This window comes from Geotrypetes seraphini, chromosome 4, assembly GCF_902459505.1.
Source record: "Geotrypetes seraphini chromosome 4, aGeoSer1.1, whole genome shotgun sequence".
NCBI lineage: Eukaryota > Metazoa > Chordata > Amphibia > Gymnophiona > Dermophiidae > Geotrypetes > Geotrypetes seraphini.
The window spans coordinates 280926642-280954028 of record NC_047087.1 but is presented as its reverse complement, the minus strand read 5'-3'; the positions used below and the strand labels follow the sequence as shown (position 1 = coordinate 280954028).

At 42.8% G+C, this 27387-nt stretch overlaps 1 protein-coding gene across 7 annotated transcripts in view; it reads right to left on the bottom strand.

The window, feature by feature from the left end:
* The window catches only part of HPS1 (HPS1 biogenesis of lysosomal organelles complex 3 subunit 1), a 108325-nt gene that overhangs the window by 63752 nt on the left and 17186 nt on the right, over nucleotides 1–27387 (bottom strand). For 2 of the 7 annotated variants that reach the window (XM_033942548.1, XM_033942550.1), the window contains 4 exons: nucleotides 11436–11552; nucleotides 10732–10866; nucleotides 8517–8659; nucleotides 5767–5875 (listed from right to left, as the gene is read on the bottom strand). In XM_033942548.1, the coding sequence (XP_033798439.1) occupies nucleotides 5767–5875; nucleotides 8517–8659; nucleotides 10732–10866; nucleotides 11436–11552 (504 nt within the window). Of the gene's footprint in view, nucleotides 1–3969; nucleotides 4114–5766; nucleotides 5876–8084; nucleotides 8202–8516; nucleotides 8660–10731; nucleotides 10869–11435; nucleotides 11553–21585; nucleotides 21747–27387 lie in introns of those variants that run through there. The other 5 variants (XM_033942549.1, XM_033942553.1, XM_033942552.1 and 2 more) reach the window with 5 other exon arrangements.

Genomic DNA, 27387 nt, shown 5'->3' with positions numbered 1-27387 from the left:
CAAGAATCCTGAAAAAGGACAATGAGAGCACCCCATCTGCCCAAGCCCTAGCCAACTTTTTTAAAAACAAAATAACAGAACTAAGAGCAACTCTACCCTCACCCACAAACGATATCCTCCACTATCTCGAACCCCACGACCAGAATACCAGAGTAGACATGATCTGGGACCACTTCAAATTCCCAAATTGGCATCAGTTCCTAAATTTATTCAACAAATACAACAAATCAAACTGCCTACTCGACGAATGTCCCCCAAAAATCATGGCAACTGCCCCATCAGAATTCAAAATGGAACTATTCACTTGGCTAACAACGGCCCTTACAAACGGAAAGAGATGGGTCACATACTGATTACACCAATCCCCAAAGATCAGAAAACCTCTACAGCACTGACATCCAACTACAGACCCATAGCAAGCATTCCCCTCTTCACAAAACTACAGGAAGGATTGGTCAACCTCCAACTAGTAAACTACCTAGACAAATTTAACATCCTCAGCAAACATCAACCAGATTTCAGGAAAGGATATAGCACAGAAACGGTCATAGCCTCCATACTAAACCACCTCTATGATCTCTTCAGCAAAGGTAAAAGCGCACTGATTCTGCAATTAGACCTTAGCAGTGCGTTCGACCTAGTAGACTACAAAATCATGCTACTGTGCCTTGATGTAATGGGAATCTCGGGAAAGGTATAGAAATGGTTCCAAGAATTCCTAACAAACAGATCCTACCATGTAGCCAGCAATGGAAATCACTCCAACCCATGGAAAAACCCGTCAGGGGTACCCCAAGGCTCCCCTCTATCACCTACATTATTCAACATCTACATAGCATCCTTAGGTCACCGACTACAAAAATTAAACTTAAAACACTACATATATGCAGTCGACATCTCCATCCTAATCCCCTTAAATGACATCTCACCTGAAATTATAGACAACCTTTTACACACAATGATAGAAATCGAAAAATGGACCACCAACTTCAAACTGAAACTAAACACAGAGAAAACAAAAGTCTTCTTGGCAAGCCCCAACGACAAAATAACGAGAACATCATTTAAAATAAATGACCACGAATATCCGATTTCCAAAACCATAAAAATTCTGGGTATCACACTAGATACGCACTTGAACATGGCTGACCACACAAACTTAACAGTGAAGAAATGCTTTTATACACTATGGAAGCTAAGGACTATTAAAAAATACTTTGACACAACATCCTTCAGGTTACTGGTGCAATCACTGATCCTATCCACCCTGGACTACTGCAACATCGTCTACCTGGGTATCCCACAAAAACAATAAAGAATCTGGGATTAGTACAAAACACTGCAGTTTGCTTAATCTTCGGACTGAGAAAACAAGACCACATTAGCCCTTACTACAAAAAAACTGCACTGGCTACCAATGGAAGCGCGAATACAGTTCAAATTCGCATGCATCTGCTTCAAACAAATCTGGGGCCTAGCACCTTCCTACCTGCAAACACACTTCACTCTGCACAAGCCCACACGAACAACCAGAAACAAAAATATCTTTGCCTATCCTAAAATCACTGGCTGTAAATACAAATCCTTCCTTGATAGAACCTTCATGTTCCAAGCTAACAGACAACAATCCTGGCTGGGAAACTACATAAACAAAACCAGACAGACCTATAACGCATTCCGAAAATCAATCAAAACCACTCTGTTTGACAAATTCATCACCTAAAAAGACCAATCTATGCTCACTATGCTTTTTCCCCCTACAATCCCGAAGCACTCGCTCATGCAATTCCCACCCCTCTCACTTTCTCTCCCCTTACAACCCTTTTTTCTTCTGTAACTTTCCCCTCATGCATTTGTAATTCGCTGAATGTCCAGCCTTCTTCGATGTGAACCACCTAGAAGTCGTCTGACTATGGCGGTATAGAAAAATAAAGTTATTATTATTATTCCTTTCCTGATAATTCCTAACATCCTTTTCGCTTTCTTAGCTGCCACCACACACTGAGCTGAGGGTTTCAACATATCCTCAACTACACTAATATCTGCTTAATGAGAAATACAACTTGCAGAAGCCAATATGAGTTTGGGATATCCTAAGGCAGGTGAAGGACCACTGATTCCCATTCCTATCTGCAGTAGGAACCTGGGTTGGCCACTGTTGGAAACAGGATACTGGGCTTGATGGACCTTTGGTTTGTCCCAGTATGGAAATTTTTATGTTCTTATGTTCCATAGTTGAGTGATAACACTGAACAAAGTTGGTTGTAGGGTCTGAGCACTTTACACAATGAATAAATTGTTTATTTATTTATTGAATAATTTAAATTATTTAGAGCTGTGATACTGGATTGTGCTTATGTAGGATCTAACACATCTGCCCTACCCACCAAAGTCATTGGATTGCAGGTCTCGATACCAAGGCAGAAGCAGCTTTGTGCGATACTGGGAAAATGCCCTCTCTAGGCTGTTTCTGAAGTCAGAAATGGCCCATCACACCGCAGACAGAGGGAGCTAGCTGGAAGTTATGCTCTGCCGCCGGCTTCCACAGACCTGCAGGGGGTCCTGTGGGGACTGAGCTGAACGCTCACCATGTTATCACCCATGGGCAATGAGTTGGGGCTGCAAAGTTCCGTGCTCTACCAGGTCAAATCCATAAAGCATAACCCTTGGAATGAGGTCATTAGGCAAAGGCTGCAATGTTTGGCAGAGCCCACACAGCTGATTGCTAGCCCAGCTCACACAACTAAAAGGTAGAAAAAAGTACTGAATTTTTCCACAGAGCACTAGCCCTTATACTGGGCTTGTTTATTGAACACTTCTATACCACTACAAATGGCTGGGGAGTCAATTCAGAGCGGTTTATATGAGCTTCTGTAATAGTTGTACAAAACAGAGTTTGAGTGTTTCTGTGATGATTAACATGCCCATCCTATGTATATACACACATAATACCAGTATCTTGCCCTATGTTCATTCCAAAACCTACCTACTTAAGCACTTAATACCAGTATCGTGTATTATGTTCATCATAGATTTACACACCTCTGTTAATTCTAGTTATCATATTCTAGTTATCATATTCTCAGCATTTTGGGTATATCTTTTGTGTTTACCCTATCGTCATCCTAGTAGGGAATTGCTAGCTATTTCCTCTATTGTTGCATTATTAGTTACAGTAGTCTGTGAAAAGGATGGTCTTTATCCCTTTCTTGAATCTTCCAATGTCCTTTTCTAGTTTTAGCTCCTTTGGTAGAGAGTTCCTCCATATTGGAGCCATCACCGAGAACATTCTTGTCCTAACGCTTTTGTATTTGATGTCTCCGAAGGACGGTATTTCCAGCAGGTATTCTTGGCTCAATCACAAGGCGCCTGCTAGTGTATGGTTATGTAGTCATGTCAGTAGGAAAAGTCAGTTTCTCTGCCACTTTGGGTGAAACCTTTCATAAAGGTGATTACAAATCGAAAAACTATTTATTTATATATAAACCAACAAACAAAACTTGTTTTCAGAAAAAAAAATTATAAATCTGTGAGTAGGCCCAGTCAGTGGCATAGGCAGAAACCCAATTTGGGGTGGGCCTGGGCAAAGGAACCCCACCCACAGCTCTCTGACTGGCTTTTCTCCCCCATGCATAGCAGGTGATCTGGACTCTCAACTCAACTCCCTCACCCCATCAACTCCCCACCTCCTGCAAGCAATCCAGGCTTTCAACTCCCTTTCCTCCCCCCTTCTTCATCCATGTACCTTTTAAACGTCACTTGAGTGGCAGTGAAAAATGACCAATGTAAGCTGCTTGGTGCCAGTTCACAGCCTTCCCTCTGACATAGGCCCGCCAATGCGGAAACAGAAAGTTTGTTAGAGGGAAGACTGTGAGCCGGCGTTGAGCAGCTTGCATCAGTCACTGTTTGCTGCCAGCAAAGTGGCATTAAAAAAAGTATGCAGTGGGGAGGTACATCAAGAGGTTTTACCTGGCAGGGCTTAGGAATCCTCACCAACCACATTATTGTCTTCAGCAAATGGGTGGGTCTGAGCCCACCCATGGCTACACCACTGGGCCCAGTGGTATACACTGCTCCACAGAAGGTCACACCTTAGCACAGGTCCTCTGCTGTCTAGACAGGATGAGGATGGGAATGTTGTGGGAGACAAAATCATAGTCATCTTGGTCAGGTTTGAAGCCCATGACTGCAGATGACTGTTAATGCAATGAGTGGATTAATTATATATAGAAGGTGATAAAAAAATATAGGAGAAATACCTGGATTGTTGCAAATGATGGTTTGTAGTGCTGAACCTTTCACCCATTTCAATTTGACTTGGAATGTTTTTCCACTGCTTTTAACTGTTTGTAAAGATTGGGGAGGTGGTTTATTAATGAATGAAAATGAAAAGAATCAGCCAAATTGTTGGGTCAAAACAACTCCTCCCCAATAAAACTGGTAAAAGCCGAAGATGATAGATTGGAACTATAATAAAGGGAAAGGGGATGGAATTTGAGATACCACTTTTCTGTGGTTACAATCCAAGCAGTTTACATATTATATAGAGGTACTTATTTTGTACCTAGGGCAATGAAGGGTTAGGTGACTTACCCAAAGTCACAAAGAGGTGCTGTGGGAATCAAACCCAGTTCCTCTGGTTTCCAGGTCACTGCACTAACCATTAGAGTACTCCTCCACTCCTAGATATAGTAAGTTCTTACAAAGATATAAATACATTCCCAGATACATAGGGATCTATTTATTGAAAGGACAGTGCACTGAACACATACTAATGTTCACTGTGAGTGACCAGGCCCCATTAGGGAGTTGTATAAATAGTTAGAATAAATAAAAGCAGAGGTCTACCAAGTCATCTTTCCTCTGGGAATCAACAGTCTTCTCTAGTGCAAGAAATTCACTGCAGACCAATAACCAGTTCTGAAGCAAATATCGCAACCAGCGAACTATTCGGAAGGCTGCATTTGTACTGCAAAATTTCTGAAAGGGCCACTGACATACTTGTATGATGTAATTAAAACTCTTACCCACCCTCTTCCATGCCATTTTTTCTACAGAAAATATGGCCAATCTGGTAAAGTTTTCATCATACGGTACATAAGCCCTTGCGGTTCATTTACTAAATTGTTTAATGAACAAATTAATGTGCACTAAGGGGGTAATTCTATACCAGCACACTATATTTATAAAGGAAAGCAGAATTTATTGGTGTTTCTGCTTTGGCTGGTTCCTTACCACTTAAACCTGCTATCTGCTAATGTTGCCTTGGGCTATTTTGGAAAATCAGAGAGACGGTGTGGCGACAATAAAGATGGTGCTCAGGCTCAGTGGTGTACTTGGCTGGGCAGAAACCTGGGGTGGACCATCCCCTCCTCTGGCCAGCGCACACCACTGCCTGCAGCTGTTGGCTCTGTTGGTCCCTCGCCTCAGAACAGAAAGTTAACGTCAGAGGGGTCGGGGGTCAATGGAGTCAACAGCCACACACAGGCGAACTTCAGACCCCCAAGCTTACTGTACCTGGGATGGATTGCCCTCCCCCACCCAACCTTGGTACGCCAATGTTCAGGCTACAACTCCAATCATACAACAGCCTTGCAACAGCTTTCACATATTGTTTGGTCATAAATCTATAATGTATTCAGCTAGATATACCTGAAAGAGGCTATCCCAAATTGATGCTAAACTTTGCATGAATTTATTACTCTTTATCACTAATCAACTTCACACTAGAAACCTAATCATCGATGACTAAAAGAATGGTCTTACCTCAACTGCAAAACTTTGGTCTTCTTCTCGAAGTCGACTGTAAGTCAAAAGAAGGCTCTGGAACATTCTCCAGACACGTATTCGCTGTTGCGAATCTGAGGGACGCAGTCTAAAAGAAAGGAGCAAAAAAATGACCTTCTAAACACATTATTAAAATCTCAATGGTAGCTATACAACTTCTGATCCCCAAGAATACATACTTTATAAGAGCATCCCATTTTTCTCTCCCCATACACCTTCGCAAGGTTCCATCCCCTCAGTTCCTTCCTTTCTCTCCCAACAAAAGTAATAATTCTCTTAGATTTTTTAAAAATTTGTTTAAATATGCTCTGTGGATGTTCTACTATTCCTTCAGAACCTCCCCCCTCCATGGACCCATAGACCCCCCCCAACTCCCTACCCACCATTCTCTCTATCTGATCCATTGACAGTATTCTTACCCCTTTCCTTCCCATTCACTCAATATCCTCCTCAGTTATATCCCATTCTTCATTAAATTTTACCCTTCTGTTTAGCTGTTAACCTTTTCGTCAACCCTACTACCCAAGAGTGAGCTTTCCAATTTTGTAGAGTAGGACTTTCCACCTAAATTATTCAGATAAGTGTGGGTTAAAATGGCTGTGCTCACTTTGGCAAGATCACTGTAACACGGCACGGTTCTACATATCATTACTTCAATATACATCATGTTAAATAGCATGTAATGCACATGAGCTAAAATTTCACCACCTGATTTCAAAGACAATAGGATGAGAACAGTCAAATGTGTTTGTCCTATAGCTTATTGTACTAAGAGGACCAAAGGCTTTCCTCATTTTATTTCTCAGATTTGATCTCATGCCTTTGCACTCCATGAACCTGAAGGCAAGTAATGATACCCCAATACTGGTACAGAAAAATGTAACTGGGGTTGTTTTTTTTTCATTTTTCTTCAGTCTTTGGCCTTTTTAAAAACTCTTCAACTTCATCTGAACAGATCACAGTTTCATAATGCTCAATTTGAAAGCAGGGTCTGCATTAGAAGGAGTAAACAGGGCAGCTGCTCTAGGTTCCACAGTTCTATGGGATCTCCATAGTCTGTGTTCTGCCCAGGCGGAAACAGGAAGTTCCATCAGAAGGGAGTAGAACATGGCAGAAGGAAAGCTCCAAAGTTGCTGCAGGCAGCGCATCAGACTTGTTACCATGTCTTCATCCCCATGTGAGGAGAAATGTGCTAAAGCTACACTAGGAAAGGTGAGGGATTTGCGGAAAAGATGCTGAACCACAGGTGCTGCTTTAAGACACTCATGGAGGGGCTAAAGAAAGGGCGGTCATGCCAAACTGGGAACAGAGAGGAGAAAGAGCGAAATGGTGGACAATGGTACAAAGAAAGAGATCCCCAAGCTCCGCTAGCTGAACATCTCCTCCTCTGGCCTGGTAGCCAGAACTCTGAAAGCTTTGCAACTAACAGTAGTAATCCCTGAATTGCTACTGCCACCAATATGAAAACCAAGCATGCATGGCAGTAGCTCAGAGATACTTCTGCCAGCTACAAAACTTGGAGAGATCTGGCCACCGTTTTCAAATGGCGGGGCTTTGAAATCCCTGCCAACAACAGCAAAGAGATGGCTAATTTTGGAGGGTCTGAGCAAAAGATGGGAGGGGGGGAGGCAAGTGCTCCCTGTGGCTATTTCACTGATTGTGTTTAATACAAAAGGAAGAGCATTTCTTTTTCTCCAGTACTTGCCTAGTTTAACTTCTTGGAGTCCCAGTACAATTTTGTTTTTTTATATTTCTATTTCTAAGTTGTGAGCCTTTGTTCTGTATTTGATGAAATTCGGTCTGTGTTTTGTGCTTGAAGAAGTCATTTTAAAGTTGTTTTATGTGTGGTAGTAATAGCAGGTGGGAAGACTAGGATAGAGCAATAGGTAGGGCTACCAGATTTTGGGCCACAAAACCACAGACACTTGGCCCGGCCCTGTTCCACCTCGCACTCCACCCCCAACAAGCTCTGGCCACATCTGTAGGGCCTAGATCACGTGCAGAGGTGTGTGTTACGATATCTGTGTATGCTCAGCGGCCCTCCGGATGTGGCCGGAGCTCACTGGGTCTTTCCAAAACCGGGACAAACTGCCGGGTTTTGGAAAGTCCGTCCGGGCACCTGGACAGTCCTCTAAAAAAGAGGACCCTAGGTAACCCTAGGTAATCTGGTAACCCTAGGAATTGGAGCCCCTATCTTAATTTTTGCCCTGGACCCCAATATGTCTAACACCAGCCCTGTTTGAAAGAAGGCTAGAGATAAATTCATTTCAACTTTCTTCTGGTTACCAAGTAATTACCTCTACCTTGCAGTCCAGGGAGAGGCAAAAACCTTTGGGTTAAGAGCAGAATCCAGTCACCATGAGAGCGACTGTATGTTGCATGGTGAAAGAACGAGCACAGGTCACAGATCTGTTCTAAATGAAAAAAAGTTCAGCTCCAGGAAGTGCCTGCAAATAATAGCTTTTCATCTCCTTAAATAAAGAAAACTGAATTAGAAAAGCAGCCAGACTGAAGGTATTTGTAGCAGGGAGTTAGAGGGGTAGGGAGGGGGGGGAGTGTGCTAACTACAGTTTCCTTTAGTAGCTCCCAATTTAGGATCAAAGAACAGAACTGGCTGCATAAGACTATCCTGTGCTTTTCCCAAAGCCATTATGGACGGGCAGACAATAAATCCGGGCCATAAAAATAAATGTAAGACAGAAGGGTTACTTCTGACTGTGTGTACATACTCCTTTTTAAAGAGGTGGCTATCCAGAGTAACCAGTCCAAAATGAGCCTCACTGAGCCGTTTGAGAACATAAAGCTTTCTGCGCATGTCGTCTTCATTCTCAGTCCCATCTCCATTCACTGCAATGTACAGGCAGTCTCCAAACTGTGAATGGGCAGAAGGAGAGATCACACTAAAAAACAATGGCCTTAACCCTCGACACTGTTCTAAAACGAGTCTTGCCTGGTTCTTTTGTGATATACAGTGTTTCCTCGAAAATAAGACCTAGCATGATTTTTAAAGATGCTCCTAATATAAAATCTATCCCCAAAATAAACCCTAGTTAAGATTGACCCCTGAACCCCTCCCCCCACCGAATGTCCCCGACAATCCCCAACTCCATCCCTGACATTAGTGCTGCTTAATTCAATGAAAAAAAAGCAGACTCATCAATTCAGCGACTCCTACCCTGGTGAGACCTGACATATCTCTGCTCCGAGGTCTCCTAAAGCAGCAGCAACAGCTTTCTGAATGGGCTGCTTCATGGCCTTCCTCGCCAGGGCCTTCCCACTGTTGCATCACTGATGACATCATCAATGATGTGGCAGAGGGAAGGTCATGGCGGGGAAAGCCGCGAAGCAGCCCATTCAGAACGCTGCCGCTACTGCTATTCTTGGAGGCATGGTATGTCAGTCTCACAGTGGGAGGGTCGGTGGGGTTTTGCTGCACAGGGGGATGGGTGAGAGGGGAGGAAAGAGGAAGAATTGGGGTGGAGAAAAGGAAGGGAGAGATGATTGTTGTACATGAAAAAAAATAAGACATCCCCTGAAAATAAGCCCTAATGCAAAAATTAATCTAAGACCTGGTCTTATTTTCAGGGAAACACGGTTTTATAGAAGATTTATTATAGGAGGATCCAATCAAAGCTTATTGGTCTGAAATGCATTATATATACAGGGCTGGGCTATTCTAGATGGTTTGTTTCATAAGGCTAAAAGGGAGTAGCCAGCCTATATTTGATTAGTCTCTAGTAGACTAATGTACCGCATTCCTCAGTAAATTAACTTTTTAATTCTTACGTTTTGATGCTTTACAAACATATCCCTAACATGGTAAAAGCCCCATTATCCAGCAGGCATAGGGAACAAGGGGTGCTGTTGAATCAAATATGCTAGTCAGAGCCCTCTACTTCCTGCTCCAGCTGCTGGGAACAGGAAGAGATAAGAAGGGGGTCTGGGGTGCCGCAGTTAAACAGAACACAGAGCAAAAACCAGAAGAGTTACTCCGCTCCCTAACCCACCTTCCCGTCTTTTTATTTCACCTTCCTTTTAGCAAACAGGATGGGAGGAAGTAATGCTGGCATAGATAGAAACGGAGCATAGAAACAGTGATCTGCTCCCTACGCCAAACCCACCCTCCTGTCATTTCAGTGAAGGTGCCACCGGGGAGAGATGCTGGTTACTCAAGCATTCTGGATGGCAAAATGCCAGATAATGGGGGGCTTTTACTGAAATTTTCTGGTTCTCTTAAATGAATTACAGCATTTAAAAATTGTGTTTTATTATAAAATTTACAAATACCTTAAAAATACCTTGCCTTTTACAAAGCTGCGCAGCAAACACTCATTAAATTCCTAAGGGCGACAGAGCGATTACTGCAGCAATGGCTGCTACCATGGCTTTGTAAAAAAGGAGCCCATAATGCTAAAACAATGATAAAATAAGGGGTAATCTCAGCAGTAACACAACAGTAAACATATATCCCACAAAATAAAAAATACCTTCTATTTATGGTCTTTCCATCCACAAAATATGGCAACCCTTAAAAGTGATACAGAAATGAATTATAGCATATCTTGTGTTATTTATTCAATTTTTGGTGCCAAATAGAGAATGACACGGGGACAAATTTGTCCCTGTCCCTGCAGGAACTCAATTTCTCAGTTTCATCCCCGTGAGTTTTGTCGCTGTAGCTGTCCCTGTCCCATTCCTGTAAGCTCTGCTTTAACCAAACAAGCCTCGGACACTTATGATTTTAAAGTGTTTGGGGCTTGTGCTGATGATGACGGAGCTCGCGGGAATAGGGCAGGGACAGGAAAAGTACTGGACGGGATAGGAAAATGAGTTCCAGCGAAGACGGAGAAAAAGATGTCCCGGTGTCATTCTCTAGTGCCAAATAGCAACTAGATTCATGCCGTAATCAAGGCCTGTTGCTATGTTGATCTTAAGGGCACATACCAGGTGCAGAACACAGAGATGTCCATTCTCAGCAGTGAAACAAGTGTATGTATCACTGAGTTTTTCCAGCAGGGTGGCACATGAAATGATCAAAGGAGCAAAGAGCGTATTAACGCAGTCTCCAAAGGCCGACATCTAAGATAAAGCAAAAGGAAAGAAGGTCATAAAAGATGATGTGTAATCTAAAATTCCTGTTCTGAAAACCCTACTGTTTAGTTAAGGAATACCAGAATTCCCTCTCTGTCCTAAATGGGCTGACATTCTAAACTAAAGTGCCTAGGGAATTAGAGAAAAATGAACAGTATTATAAACATGTACATATCTAGAGAAATAAAATAAGACTAAATAAAGAAAATAAAACAGGAAATACGAAAGATTAAATAAGCCTCAACAGAAATAAAACAAACTAAAGTAAAAACAAGTAAAATAGATAAAATCCGATCAATGTGGTGGAGTCAGGACAAAACCCCAATGCAGGTCATCAGGGTTTTCCGACCTCGATACAGGAATAACATGGCAGGCAGGATCTCAGACAAGTGCCAATTAGTGGCACCTTTTACTCATGCATGTGAAAATGTTCTGTAACAAAAGGAGATATGCGGTGCCTAGCCTTGCACGCCACCCTGTAAAATTGCCCTTTAAAGGATTAAAGTCACCATGTTGTTCAATGTTTTGGAATTGGCGGAATGGATGCATCAAATTACCTGCTGCCTATCCTGCCGAGATTGCCCAAATCTGCTGCACAGTTGTGCTTGAAACTGCTCATCAGTCCAGTAGAAAAGGACCTCAGCCCCTTCGCTGCTGATCAGAACACATTTCATCTGTGTCAGAGATATAAAAACAAACAGATCTTCTTTATTGCTCCACATTCCAGAGAAGTTTACCCACTTGAGTACAACCTCGGATATGACCAGTGGTCCTGACTTCCAGGACACCCATAATGATTGTCAATTAGATAGATTTACCTATATAGTACATTGAAACTCCAAATGTGTAAATCTGGTTCATGCATAATCATTAAGGATGACAAAAAAAGAGGCACAGGAGATGTTTGAACCAACTTGCAGTTACAAATACTTTTTTTTTTTTTTATTCTTTATTCATTTTTAAACTTATAATAAGTGTGATAACATATCCATACAAATAACCATAAATATATCACTTAATAATCAACAATGATACATATAATATTCTCTTATCTCCCCCCCTCCCCACCCTTATCTATCATATAATCAATACTTATACAACATGTAACAATAAAAATACCCTCCCTCCCACCCCATAATTGAATTTGTAAATTTTTTCAAAAGTCCAAAAACAAAGTCCTTGATATATAATATAAAAGTGGTCCTGACTAGGATCCAAATTTCAGCGACAGCGTCACCTTCCTCCTTCAAGGACTTGTTTTTGGACTTTTGAAAAAACTGCTAATAAAAGTATTTGTAACTGGAAGTTGGTTCAGACATCTTCTGTGCCTCTTTTTTTGTCGTTCTGGTTTTACCCCAAGGATAGGTACTTTCTTTTTTTTCTTTTTAATCTTTATAGATATCGTGAAAACTAATATTGATACAATAGTCAAGGTCAAAAAAATACAAGCAGGGAACAAGCAAGCAGAACCTCTATCTGAAACAGGTGCGATCATTATATTAAATAAGAGAAATATAAAATCCAACATAGCAGTGTTTCAATGCCCAATGTGTGTGGTGGCCAAAAAAGCAAACAGGATACTAGGATTTATTAGAAAAGTGATAGTAAGTAAGAGTAAGAATATTATAAGGCCTCTGTATCGCTCCATAGTGTAACCTCACCATGAGTATTGCATTCATTTCTGGTTGCTGTATCTTTAACAAGACATAGAGGCTCATTTTCAAAGCACTTAAGAGACACAAAATACCATAGAAACCTATGGTACTTTGTGTGTGTATTTGCTTTGAAAATGAGCTCCATTGTGGAATTAGAAAAGGTTCAAAGAAGAGCGACCAAGATGATAAAGAGGATGGAACTCCTTTCGTATGAGGAAAAGCTAAAGAGGTTAGGGCTCTTCAGCTTGGAAAAGAGATGGCCGAGTGGAGATATGACTGAAGTCTACAAAATCCTGAGTGGTGTAGACAGGTGCAAGTGAATCGATTTTTTACTTTATGAAAAAAATATAAAGACTAGGGGACACTCAATGAAGTTACAGGGAAATATTTTTTCAAACCAAATAGGAGGAAATATTTTTTCATTCAAAGAATAGTTAAGCTCTGGGTTGATGTTGCCAGAGGATGCTATAACTGTGGTGAACGTAGATGGTTTAAAAAAAAAAAAAAAAAAAGGTTTGGACGAGTTCCTAGAGGAGAAGTCCATACATAGTCTGCTATTGAGACAGAAATGGGGAAAAGCCACTGCTTGCCCTGGGATTGGAAGCATGGAATGTTGTTGCTACTTGGGTGTATGTCAGATACCTATGACCTGGATTGGCCACAGGATACTGGGTTGATGGACCATTGGTCTGACCCGGTATGGCTATTCTTATGTTCTTATACTTAATTACCCACAACAGGGAAATCAACTAGAGTAAGCCCTTCTATAAAACATTAGCGTTTAGTGTCTCAAACAAAGTTAAAACATCAGCCCTAAATTGCTGCTAATCAGGAGCAAAGTCCTTCCTGTGAAAGGAGAGAAAAATAGACTAAACATTCCTCTGGGAGGGGATTGAGAAAGACACTATCCATTGCCACCAAGTGCAAATGTACAATTTCCACACACCACAGTTCTAGCAACGACATGGCTGGCAGCTGAGACATGTTTAGTAGTATGGAGGGGGACTTACTGAGCAGAATGGATAAAGGTCAAAAAGATTATATTCTATCATGTACTATGTAAGTATATCATATCTCTACAGTGACCACCAAAATAAAAGATGATTATTTTCTCTGTTTATTGTCACTACAGCAGAGATCTGAGTGTAGAAATATCACCAATGGCTCTAATTATTCTGGTTGTACTAAATAGGATGGAGTTGGTCCAGAGGAAGGCTACTAAAATGGTCGGTGGACTTCGTCATAAGGCATATGGGGACATGCAAAGATTTTAATATGTATACTTTGGAGGAAAGATGGGAGAGGGGAGATACAATAAAGACATTTAAATATGATCTATGTGGCATAAATGCGCACAAGGAAGCTCCAGAATGAGAAGGCATAGGATGAAGTTAAGAGTTGATAGGCTCAGGAGTAATCTAAGGAAATACTTTTAAAGAAAGGGTGATAGATGTGTGGAACAGTCTCCCGGAAGAAGTGGTGGAAACAGAGACTGTGGCTGAATTTAAGAAAGCATAGGACAGACACATAGAATCTCTTAGGCCTGGATTCTCTAAAAGGCGCTGTTGTGTAGCCACGCCTACAATGGTGTTAGGCACCGTAAAGCACCTGCAGAGGCACAATTCCGGTGCCATTTTTTTAGGTTCTCATAAGCACCTTGAATTTTCTTTTAAGTTCAATTTTAAACAGCATTTTGGACTTAAGCGCCTAAGTAAAGGTGCTGTTCTTAGAATATGGGCCTCAGGGAGAGAAAGAGATAGTGAAAGCTGTCTTTATCTGCCATCATGTTTCTATGCACTGCATTCCTTGAACCAGACACTCTAAAGAGTAGCTGCAGGTGATCTGCAAATTAGTGCTGCCCGATTCAGGAAAAAGAATTTTGATTCGATTCAGCCTATTCAATCGATTTTTCGATTCAATTTTCCTGCCCAATTGGGTGGTATTTTCCAAACATCCTGGTGGGTTTATTTTATAGCCTCTTCACCCCCTTTGCCCTCTCCTACCCACACTGGTCCTACCCACACTGGTGTAAACAAAATAAACAAACAAAAAATACTTTTCCTCTCTTTATTAAATCCTAGCTTACGTTTGCGGTCCAACACCAGCTCTGGAAGGATACACATTTCAAATCTGACATATTGTAATCATAAAACAGAAAATAAAATTATTTTCCTACCTTTTGCTCTCTGGTCATTTTTCAAGTCTTGTTGGTCCCATGTTGGTCTGGTTGTCTTCTGATCAGGCTCTCCTTCTTTCTTCTTTCTCTGTGCTAACCATCCATCTTCCATCTCTGTTCTCCCCTTCCTCCCCCGGAGATCTGGCATCTTTCCTTTTTTCATTTACATCCCCCCGCAGCTGCAGCGATGGACCCCACCATCCAACATCTCTCCTTTTCTCATCTACCCTTTCATCCAGCATCTCTCTTCTGTGTCCCTATTCTCCTCTCCAGTACTGTCCCCCTTGTGTCCCTGTTCCTATGCTCCCTCCATGCCCAGCATCTTATCTCTCCCCATATCCAGCTTCTTCTTTCTCTCTTCCTTACCTCCTGTACAGGCTTTCTCTCTTCCTTACCTCCTGTACAGGCTTTCTCCTACTATCTCTCCTGCCATCCTGCCCACCTAATTTGGAGCAGTATCTGTCTCTCTTGTACCCTTCCCCTTGTGGTCTTGCATTGCTCTCTCCCTCTCCCTCTCTCTCCATTAGTCCAGCACCTCTCCTCTGCTTTCCTCCCCCTCTTTTTGGCTTAGTCTCTCTCTTTCTTTCACTTCATCCCAGGTCTGGCATCTCCCTTCTCCTCTCTTACTCCTTCCTCCTCCTCCCTCTACACAGGCCTGCCTCCCCACCGCCAAAGGAACTCTTCCTCCTCCTCCCTCTGCATAGGCCTGCCTCCCTGCCCTGAAGGCCTGCTCCCCGCCGTGAAGACCTGCTCCCCCCCCCACCGCTGAAGGCACTTTTTCTCCTCCTCCCCGCCGTGAAGGCCTGCTCCCCACCGCAGCGAAGGCACTCTTTCTCCTCCTCTCCACCACGAACGAATGCCTGCTCCCCCCGCAAGCCTGCACCTTCCCCGCTCTTACCTCCTTAAGGCTAATAGGGCAGCCTGCAGGCTCGCTGGTGTTATAACGATCCCTGCAGCTGCCCGTGGTCCTCAGCGGCATGTTCTCTCTGCCGCAATCCTGCCCCTAATGTCAAAGCAGGGCAGGATATAGCAGAGAGAACGTGCCACTGAGGACCACGAGCAGCTGCAGGGATTGCTATAACACCAGCAAGCCTGCAGGCTGCCCTATTAGCCTTAAGGAGATTAAAGCGGGGAAGCTGGGGAGGCAAGAGTGGGCAAGCTGGGGGAGGCCTTTCTGACTGACCCTCTCTCCTCAAGCAGGAGCAGCAGCAGATGGCCAGCAAGAGGTAGCACTACAGCTCCTGCTTTAGGAAGGCACAGGGGAAGGGTCGGCCATTGAATAGGGAGGCAAATTTTTTTTTAAATTGAATCGATTCGAATCGATTCACCTGATTCGAATTGGTGAATCGGGCAGCACTACTGCAAAGGGATCAGATTAGCTAAATTTCAAAGAAAAGCTTTTAAGGTGAGTATTCTCCAAAGAGTTACACTGTATCATGACACCAGAAAACCTTTTGCTTCCCCAGAGCATATGTTGAAATAATCAAGGTTTTGTAAAAGACACTGAGAATATTTTGGAATGGAAGGCTCATAAGTCATTGTGATGACAAACTGCAAAAGACACCAAGGAGCTGTAATTTAGTCTTCCCAAAGGTGACATTAACTTGTGGTTTTAAAGAGATTTCTCCTGTATAGTTAGGAATAAAGAGCTATAAAGCAAAGGGGAATATTTCTGGCTGTAATAAAGTTATGTGAAGTATCTGGAAGCACAACAAACATAACTCACAATTTTTTTTAAGATCATTATCCTGACATTTAAATAATTGATGGGGAAGAGTTCTCTGTATCTTAAGCAGAAACTTGTGGCATATATGTTGGCCAGACCCCTTAGGCTTGCATCTATTCTAAGAGGCTTTCCGTGCTGCTAGATAAGACAAATGCTGGGTTAGTTTATATGAAAAGTAGAGCATTCTCAGTAATAGCCCTCTTTTACTGTAACTCTCTTCCCCAAGCACAAAAAGATTTACATTTTAGAAAGGGCGTGCCGGCCTGGACATTTAGATGAGATTTCTGAAGTACATATGTTTTATTCAGAGTTAGTTTTTATATTGCTTTAGTAAGCACTTTATAGATTATTTTCTATTTGAGCATTTTATATATTTGCCAGTTTGTTAAGCTTCTGTTTAATTATATATATATAATGGCCTAATGGTTTAATTATATATATAATGGCCTAATTCTATATATCATGCTAAAAATTGCATGTGGAAATTAGGGCATACACCTAATTTCCATGAGCAATTAAATTGAACAAGCAGCCAATTAGCACATAATTACATGCTAATAATTAAGAACATAAGAAGTTGCCTCCGCTGGGTCAGACCAGAGGTCCATCGCTCCCAGCAGCCCGCACCGGCCCAACTAGGTCTACTCTCTTGGAAACTTGTCTCAATGAAGCTGGTAAGTCTTTGATCATGAAATTTTACTTTAAAAAGATGAGGTGTTCTGTGCAGCTAAGATAAGATAACATTTCCAGATGTGGCTAGGACAGGGGTAGGCAATTCTGGTCGTCGAGAGCCGAAGCCAGGTCAGGTTTTCAGGACATCCACAATGAATATGTATGAGATGGATTTGCATGCACTGCCGCCTTGAGATGCAAATCTATCTCATGCATATTTATTATGGATATTCTGAAAACCTGACCTGGCTCCGGCTCTCGAGGACCGGAATTACCTACCCCTGGGCTAGGACAACACAAATGAGATGTAAGGTTTTTTTTTTTGCTTTAAAGTCCAGAGTGTTGGCTCTAAAGCAGGGGTAGGGAACTCCGGTCCTCGAGAGCCGTATTCCAGTCGGGTTTTCAGGATTTCCCCAATGAATATGCATGAGATCTATTTGCATGCACTGCTTTCAATACATATTCATTGGGGAAATCCTGAAAACCCGACTGGAAACGGCTCTCGTGGACCGGAGTTCCCTACCCCTGCTCTAAAGACAATTTATTTTCTTAAATTTCCAAGTAAATGTTTAGTAACTTTTCAAGATCAAGATTGTCTTTTGGGATCCATTTCATTTAGAACAGTTTTTGAAATATGCAGAGCAGAAGCAGGCTTCATAGGAATATAGAGCTATTGTCTAACACTCCTCCCCCTTTTTTACTAACCTGCGATAGTGTTTTTTAGCGCAGGGAGCCGTGCTGAATGCTGTGCGCTGCTCCCAACGCTCATAGAGTTCCTATGAGTGTCAGGAGCAGCAGGTAGCATTCAGCGCAGCTCCCTGCGCTCAAAAACGCTATTGCAGTTTAGTAAAATGGGAGGGACTATTAAATAGGATTAATATCCTTGAATTTCCTTTAGTATTTTTCCTTTACTTAGATTAAGATCTTTCCCGAAAATAAGCCCTAGCATAATTTTTAAAGATGCTCCTAATATAAGCCCTATCCCGAATCCTTGGGAATCTTGGGAATCCTCCAAAAAGGCCGTTAAATCCACTTCTGTGGACACAAAACGGTCTACTCCTTGGTCCTCTGGGAGCTTTTTTTCTTGGGGAAATATAACATTTAGAAAAAGATATAGTAGCAGCACTCTCTAAACCTAGAATCTCTTTGAAGCACTTCCTCAACAGGTAACAATAGGTAAATAATAGGAAAATTCACAAATCTCAGGTTTCTTCCTCTATCAGCATTTTCAAGCATCTCCAGCCTAAAATGTATATTGCAAGAATCTTTTACTGCAGAAGTTGAAACCACCTGTAAAGCTGAGACCTGAGACTCTACTGCTACGCAACATTTATCTAAAAGGGAAACATTTGAATCCACATTAGTTAATTTGTCAACCACTTCTCGAGCAAACACTTTATTTTGTGAGATTACAGACTTCAGCATTCCTTCCATCCAAACATAGTGCTCGTCTACAGTTGCAGGTTCTGACAATTGGGAATCACTCAAAGTAGTAATTTGAGGCATCTTGACATAGATTAATTTTAAACCGGTTGAGAACCCTTTTGAGTCCCTGTTCCTGATGGAGAACCTTCTAATGGGATCTCCTCAGCACGATGGCCAGGAGGAGGAGGGGGAATATGGTTTAGGGGAAACAAAGAAGCCTCTAATGATGGATTGTTCTGATCAAAATTTAAAGGATTTGGTGGCACTATTTGACGATCCATCGGACAAGTGGTCATAGGGATAGATATCTTAGGTTTCACTTTTCTTTTTCCTATTTTTAGTTTTAAAAAAAAAATTACTAAAAAGTACCGTATTTTTAACTCCATAAGACACACTTTTTTCCCCCAAAATAAGCAGTGTTATCCCTAGCATCTTTTAGCCGGGTGCTCCGCCCAGCTAATTTAGGTGAGCGCCCGGCTAAAAGACGCTAGGGAGAACACTGCAAAATGATAGCATGCTTCCTTCCCTCAGTGCATCTCTTCCACACTCTTGTTCTTCCTGCCTGAGCGAGCCAAGCTAGGCCAGGCGCGTACAAGCGCCTGACCCACAAGCCTTCAAGAGGAAGTTTGGGGCCAGCCAATCATTGCCTGGAACTTCCTCTCCAATGTTAGAATTGACGTCGGAGGTGAAGGCTTGTGGGTCCGGCGCTTGTTCGCGCCTGGCCTGGGGAAACCGGGAGAAATCCTTGAGCTGCACCTCATCTCTGAGCAGCGCCACTGTCCCAATTCCTACCGAATCACACCACCAGCAAAGACGGAGAGCACCAGCCAATGTTGAAGCTCAATGACATGGCCGACAATTGTACCATATTGCCACAGCACAAGGCAGGCAGGGTCCCAAATGGCCTGCAGCTGCTTAACAGATCGGAGCGCCTTCGCACTAATTCATCCGATCACTGCAGGGCCCTCAAACAAGCGGGCTGTTTTTGAGGCAGTGACTGCGCCCTCAGCATGAGGGGAGACTCCAAATGCCACATCCTCCGTCGACTCACATCCCTCATGTCCTCCATGATGCGCTACTCTCACGCTGGCAAGCTACACAGAAGGAGCACGAACATCCCCCCACAGCACCACCAAACATCAGTAGGCAAAACGAAAAAGATCACCCCACCACAAAAGGTAGGTAGGATGTTTGCTGCTGTTGAAACCATTGGGCCATAGAATCAACGGATAGACACTGAGTAATAAGATAAAAATTAAATTTCTGTTTGGTCAGTAAAAGGAAAAGTTAAAGATAATTACTAATTAAAGATGTAGGGGAAGAACTGGAAACAAATTTAAAATAAAAGAAATGAAGGAAGGAGGCGGCACCACCTATGTCCTATCCTGGCACCATCTTGGAAACCCTCCACTCCCACCCAAAAATCTCAAATTTATTTTTTTGTTGGTTTTGCAAATTTATCATTTTAAATTATAATGTGCTGTGAAAACCATTTTCTCCGTTTAGTGTGCCTGAGCTAAACAAAGTTTGAGAGACACTGAGATAGTGGATGCTGTGGATGAGCAGACTAGATGGGTCACTTGGCCTTTATCTACCTTCATGTTTCTGTGTTTCTTTCTTTCTAATTCAGTGTTCTCCCTAGCATATTTTAGTCGGGCAAAAAGGTAGGAAAAATTATTTTATTTTCAATATAGTGATCAAAATATGTCTGTTTTGAGAATTTATAATCTGCTGTCTATATTCTGCGCTATATTTGGCTATTTTTCTATAGTTGGTACTGAGGTGACATTGCATATTTTAGTCATCTGCCTTGACCTCTTTGAAAAACAAATATAAATGATAATTAACATTTTCTCTTCATAGTGTGCTTTGTGTTTTTTTATTTTATTGTTATTATGAATTAAGATATTGTGTGTACATGAAAAATGAATGGAAGAAATTGCATTACAATTAGTACTATTATAAATGGCGGTGGGGTAAGGGGTGGAGCTTGGGCTGGGGTACTTGGTTGGTATTTGTTAGACTTAGGGGGTACTTGACTTGAAAAAGTTGAGAAACACTGGTCCAGGTGACTATGGAGTTCACGCAGTAAGGGCCCCTTTTACAAAGCTACAGTAGTGATTCTCCCATGGCAGATATGCCAAAGTCCATTCAATTTCTATGGGCTTCAGTGTGTTTGCTGTGGCAGAATTGCTATCGCAGGATGCAAAGCATTAACTGATTCAACGTGAGTTTGAAGTTGGTTAAATACTACTCTCTCAAGTATGGTAGCTGTGAAAGAAATGGAAGGTTTGATACTGACCAGTAGTTTTTCGGAATAAGAGGATCTGAATTACTTTTTTTCAAGGGTGGCTTAAATGCTACTGGAACACTGCCTAAGGGCTCCTTTTATGAAGCCGCGTTAGCGGTTTAACACGCATAACAGTGCGCACTAATTAGCCGGCTGCGCTAGCCGCTACTGCCTCCTCTTGAGCAGGTGGTAGTTTTCGGCTAGCGCGGGGGTTAGCGTGCGATAAAGCCGCTAACGCGGCTTCGTAAAAGGAGCCCTAAGTGTCAAACCTGAAAAAAAGGAAGTCATACTGAGCGTTGGAAAATAATTAATAATAATTAACTAATAAAAATAGTGCACATTTAATTTTCTCCACCACCAAATTTCTCCGTCCTGCCTCACCCCACCCAGCTACTTTTTCGTGCCACCCGGCTGGAAAAAATTTCTGGGGAGAACACTGAAATAAGGGTGCGTCTTATGGAGCGAATACCCAACCCCCCCCCCCCCCCAAAACGGATACCTTTTTTTAATGTTGGTGTCCTCCCTCGCTGGACATGGCTACCCCTCTAGTGGCAGAGCAGCACGCAAGGCTGCCTGCCTGGTCGGCTAACGCAGCTGCCTCCTCTTCCCTTCTGTAGTGGCAGAGCGGTGCACAAGGCTGCTTAGGGACTTTTAGGAAATTATCTGAACCTTTTTTTTAAACCCTGCTAAGCTAACTGCATTCACCACATTCTCCGGCAACGAATTTCAGAGTTTAAGCACACTTTGAATGAAGAATACTGACATTAGTAATTAAAGGTCATCTTCCTCTTGCAGCGTATTTGTCCTCTCCTCTCATTCGATATGCTCCAACATATTCATGATGTTCCTCTTCTTAACTATGGCTCAATATTACATGCTCAAGTGCCTTCAGCTCTTTTAGACCTCATTTATGGAACTCTCTCCCTGATCACAAAAACAGAGTGGAATTATCCCAATCAGAATGGTGAGCACCAAAAAAGTGTCCTTCAGCTCATCTGATAAATACAAATGCCTTTATTCATTCAAAGTCTCATATGTACATCCAATGACTCAACGACCCGACATGCACATGTTTCGGCCTAACCGGCCTGCCTCAGGAGTCTACAAATACATACATGGATACAAATGAATTAAAAACATCCAAAATATATATGAAAATATTATAAAAGATATAAACAAATTAATGACAATGAATATATGCATAAAACAATATATATATAAAAACAGCAAAGAATAATCATAAATACATAAAAATACAGCTAAAATATGTACATATAATAAATCTAGATGGACAACATACAAGTTAATCAAAGGTAGCAAATGCATTGATACTTAATATATCATACACCATCTCAATAAATATATAGAAATAGATATTCATGAATCTAGATAGACCACATCCAAATTGATCAAAGATAGCAAATGCATTAATACTTAATATATCATACACCATCACAATAACTATATAGAAATACAGTGTTCAACCCAGAAATTTTTTCCAGCCGGGTAGCATGAAAAAGTAGCTGGGTGGGGTGGGCGAGACGGGGAAATTTGTTGGTGGGGAAAATTAAGGGCTCCTTTTACAAAGATGCATTAGCGCCTTAATGCGCGGAATAGCGTGCGCTAAATTGCCATGCATGTAGCCGCTACCGCCTCCTCTTAAGCAGGCGGTAGTTTTTCAGATAGCATACGCTAATCCAATGTGTGCACTTTATAAAAGGAGCCCTAAATGTGTACTATTTTTATTAATTATTATTTTCCAGTGCTCACTATGACTTCCTTTTTTTAAGGTTTGATACTTGTGCCAGAATATTTTTACTAAATTTAAGAAGTATCCAATTCTAGAAGTGAATAATTAGATATTCGTCCTCTTTCAAATGGTATAGAGGTTTAAAAAAGGAAATACATTAATGAAATCATTAGGTTCAATCTAGCCATTTATTTCTGCATGAATTTAAACAACAACAAAAAAAAGATAAATATAGCTCATCCAGTCATACAAGAAACGTCTCTACAGCACCTCTAATAATATTTTGATCACTAGGTTCCTTCCTGAGGTCTCACTGAAGATATGAAAAAGATGCGATCCCCACTTCCAAACCTCTTCCACATAAGAACATAAGAATTTGCCTCCGTTGGGTCAGACCAGAGGTCCATCGCGCCCAGTAGTCCGCACCCGCGGCGGCCCATCAGGTCCATGACCTGTCATGTTATCTTGATTTAGCCCTATAGCCCCCTTGTTTTTATCTATACTCTTTCCATACTCTTATCTACCCTTATCTGTATCCCTCAATCCTCCTATCCTTCAGGAATCCATCCAATCCCTCTTTGAATCCCCGTAGCGTACTCTGCCCGACCACTTCCTCCGGGAGCGCATTCCATGTGTCCACAACCCTCTGTGTGAAGAAGAACCTCCTGGCATTTATTCTAAACTTCTCCTCTTCCAGTTTCTCTGAGTGCCCTCTTGTGCCTGTGGTTCCCCGTAGTTTGAATAATCTATCCTTGTCTACCTTCTCCATGCCCTTCATGATCTTGAAAGTTTCTATCATGTCCCCCCTAAGCCTCCTCTTTTCCAGGGAGAAGAGCCCCAGCTTGTCCAGCCTGTCAGCGTATGAACAGTCCTCCATACCATTTATCATTTTCGTAGCTCTTTTCTGGACCTTCTCAAGCATCGCCATGTCTTTCTTGAGGTACGGCGACCAATACTGGACGCAGTACTCTAGATGCGGGCGCACCATTGCACGATACAGTGGCATGATAACTTCCTTCGTCCTGGTTGTAATTCCCTTCTTAATGATGCCCAGCATTCTGTTAGCTTTCTTCGAGGCCGCTGCACATTGCGCTGATGATTTCATGGTTGTATCCACTAGCACACCCAAGTCTTTTTCAAGATTACTCTCCCCCAGCAATGTTCCCCCCCCATTTTGTAGCTGTACATTTATGGAGAGGTGTTACTGAGTCTTGAAGGAAACCTGTGTGATCGCACTACAGAAAAATAAAAAAGTTGCAGATAAAAATCAAAATGAAAGCTAGGCAAAACAGTTTAGGTAAAAATGCAGGTAATAATTAACAATGTATTAAAAATATTTTATTTTTATTTGCTTATAATGTCATTTGAAAGCTGTTTGATGTTAATACAGCTTTAATTTAATTCAAAGGGACAAAGGGGAACCCATAGACATCATTTACCTCGATTTTCAAAAGGCCTTTGACAAGGTGCCACATGAAAGGCTGCTTAGGAAGCTGTGGAACCACAGGGTGGGCGGGGATGTACACAGATGGATCAAGCACTGGCTGTCAGGTAGACTACAGAGGGTCGGAGTAAAGGGCCAATATTCTGACTGGCGGGGAGTCACGAGCGGTGTGCCGCAGGGATCGGTGCTGGGGCCGCTACTCTTCAACATATTTATCAATGACCTGGAAACGGAGGCAAAGTGTGAGGTTATAAAATTTGCAGACGATACCAAGCTCTGCGCCAGAGTTAGGACCAGGGAGGAGTGTGAGGAACTGCAAAGGGACCTCGATAAGCTGGAGGACTGGGCAAACAAATGGCAAATGCGCTTTAACGTAGATAAATGCAAGGTCATGCACATAGGGAAAAAGAACCCGTTGTTCGAGTATAAAATGGGGGGGAGATTGCTGGAAGACACCGGACTTGAGAGAGACTTGGGTGTGCTAGTGGATCCATCCATGAAACCATCCGCACAGTGTGCAGCAGCCTCGAAGAAAGCCAACAGGATGCTGGGCATCATCAAGAGGGGCATATCAACCAGGACGCGGGAAGTCATCATGCCGCTGTATCGAACGATGGTGCGCCCACATCTGGAATACTGCGTTCAATATTGGTCGCCGCACCTCAAGAAGGACATGGCAGTTCTTGAGAGAGTCCAAAGGAGGGCAACGAAACTGGTAAGAGGGCTGGAAAACTGCCCATATGCTGAGAGGCTGGATAAACTGGGGCTCTTCTCTCTGGAAAAGAGGAGGCTCAGGGGGGACCTTCAAAATACTTAGGGGCATAGAGAGGGTGGACAGGGACAGGTTCTTCAGACTAAAAGGGACGACAGGTACGAGGGGGCACTCAGAGAAACTGAAGGTAGATATGTTCAAATCAAATGCAAGGAAGTTTTTCTTCACCCAAAGGGTCGTGGACAAATGGAATGCGCTCCCGGAGGAAGTGATCCGGCAGAGTACAGTACAGGGATTCAAACAGGGATTGGACAGATTCCTGAGGGAAAAGGGGATCGTGGGGTACTGAGGGAGGTGCTGGGGTGTTGCATAAGTATAGACAGCTCACCAGGTCGTGCAGGTGCAAGGCCGGAGAGTTAGGACATTGATGGGAAGATAGGACTTCGATGAGAAACCTAGGGGGCAAGGGGGCCCCTTCTGGTGATTAAGGCAGGTCATGACCTGTTGGGCCGCCGCGGGGGCAGACTGCTGGGCGGGATGGACCTCTGGTCTGACCCGGCAGAGGCACTGCTTATGTTCTTATGTTCTTATTATAGTGTGTGTGTAGGGGGGGGACAACACCTACATCAACAGTAAAGTTAGCATAGGGTCATTAAATCCAGTGGTGTACCTAGTATATATGACAGCCAGTGCTGATCATTTTTTAATAACCCCCTCCTCTATATAAAAAAAAGTTATTTTTAGTAATAATCCATGAGTTACACAACAAGAGTGTACCTAGGAAAAGGCAGCATCTTAAACACTGCAGTGAGCACTAGAACACCAACACATGCATTGTAAAACTAAACAAGCCAGATCCTGCACAGTCAATTGATCCTGTACAGTCATTGCTAACAGAAAGTCATGTCCTTTTCATACACACAACACAGAGATACACCCTCGCCCAATATGGAATAATCACAAACTAAAAATAGAAATATGTAGACAAAAGTTAAACTGAAATTCCAAGAAACCAGACTCTGCATACAATGCAACACCACAGAAACAGTGTCACATACCCTAATACTGTGCAAAATATAAAGACAGTAGATGTAAATTTGAAAAAACTGCTACATAACAATCGCCACTTTACAAATTAACAAATATAAATAAAACAGGGAAGAGAGAAATAAGAAAATACCATTTTATTGGACTAATCCATTTTTCAATTAGTAGTAATTAGCTTTCAGAGGCCAAATCTTTCTTCAAGACAGTACAGTATACTGCTGTTATGGTATCCTGTCCTGACCTGAGGAAAGGGGTTTAGTCCCCAAAAAACTGCCTTATTTCCATTTCCTATTGATAAACTTTAATCAATACAGCTACAATACTACTTGATTCTACGTAAAGCAACAACAAATTTTTTTTTCCACCTTTTGTCGTTTCTGCTTTAATCATCTTCTCTTCACTCTCTTCTTTCTATTCAGCGTTTGTCCTCGCTCCCTTCCATGCAACATCTGTCCTCTCTCTTTGCCCCTTCCACCCAGCCTCTGCCCTCTCTCTCTCTCCCTTGCATCCACTGTCCACCCTCTCTGCCCTTTCCATCCTGTGTCCGCCCTCTCTCTGTTCCATATGGCATCTTCCCTCTTTCTATGTCCCTTCAAAAAAACTGTATATCCTTTGCCCTTTCTCTCCTTTGTTCTCTGTGCCCTTTGTACTCTGTGCCTTTGTACTCCTGTGCCCTTTTTCTCCATTTCAGCTTCACCCCCTCTCCATTTTTTTTGTCTCCACCACTTCCCCTATGCTCTGGCACCTCTATCCCCTTCTCTCCCCCCATGCCCTGGCATCTCTATCCTCTCCTTCCATCTCCCCCTTCCACTCCATTATCTGGCATCTCTTCTCCTTCCTTTCTCTCACCTGGTCTTGCATCTGTCTCCTCCCCCTCCCCCATATGCCCTGACATATCTCCCCCTCCATGGTCTGGTAGCTCCTTTCCTTTCCCTCCCTCCTATGGTCTTGGCATCTCTTTCCTCTCCTCTCCCTTCCCTGGTCTTCCTTCTCTCCTCTCTCTCCCCAATTGGGTGCAGCAGCACTTCTCTTCCTCTCCCCCCCCCCAATTGGGTGCTGCTGCAGCATTTCTCTTCCCATCCCTCCCCTCATGCCCTGGAATCTCTCTCCTCTCCTATATCTCCCTCTGCTTCCTTGCTCTGGCACCTTTCTTTCCTTTCCCTCTGGTCTAGCATTTGTCTCCTTAGTTTCCCTTCCCTTCCCTCCCCTCCCCCATGCCCTGGCATCTCTCTCCTCTACCCCACCCCCTCCATTATCTTGCATCTCCACTCCTTCCTTTCTCTCCCTCCTTCCTTCCTTTCCCCTGGTCTGGCATCTGTCTCCTTCTCCCCCCCATACCCTCCTATGGTCTTGGCATCTCTTTCCTCTCCTCTCCTTTCCCTGGTCTTCCTCCCCCCCCCCATTGGGTGCAGCAGCAGCATTTCTCTTCCCCCTAATTGGGTGCAGCAGTAACAGCATTTCTCTCCCCCCATCACTTCTCCCCCCCCCCCCGGTCGGCAGATTCGCTACAGGCTAAGGCAGGAGATAGGTCAGCGATGGAGGTAAGCTTACAACTTGGAGCTCTTCCTTGCTTCGGGCCTTCCTCGCTGCCGGGTCCTGCCTTCACGGAATC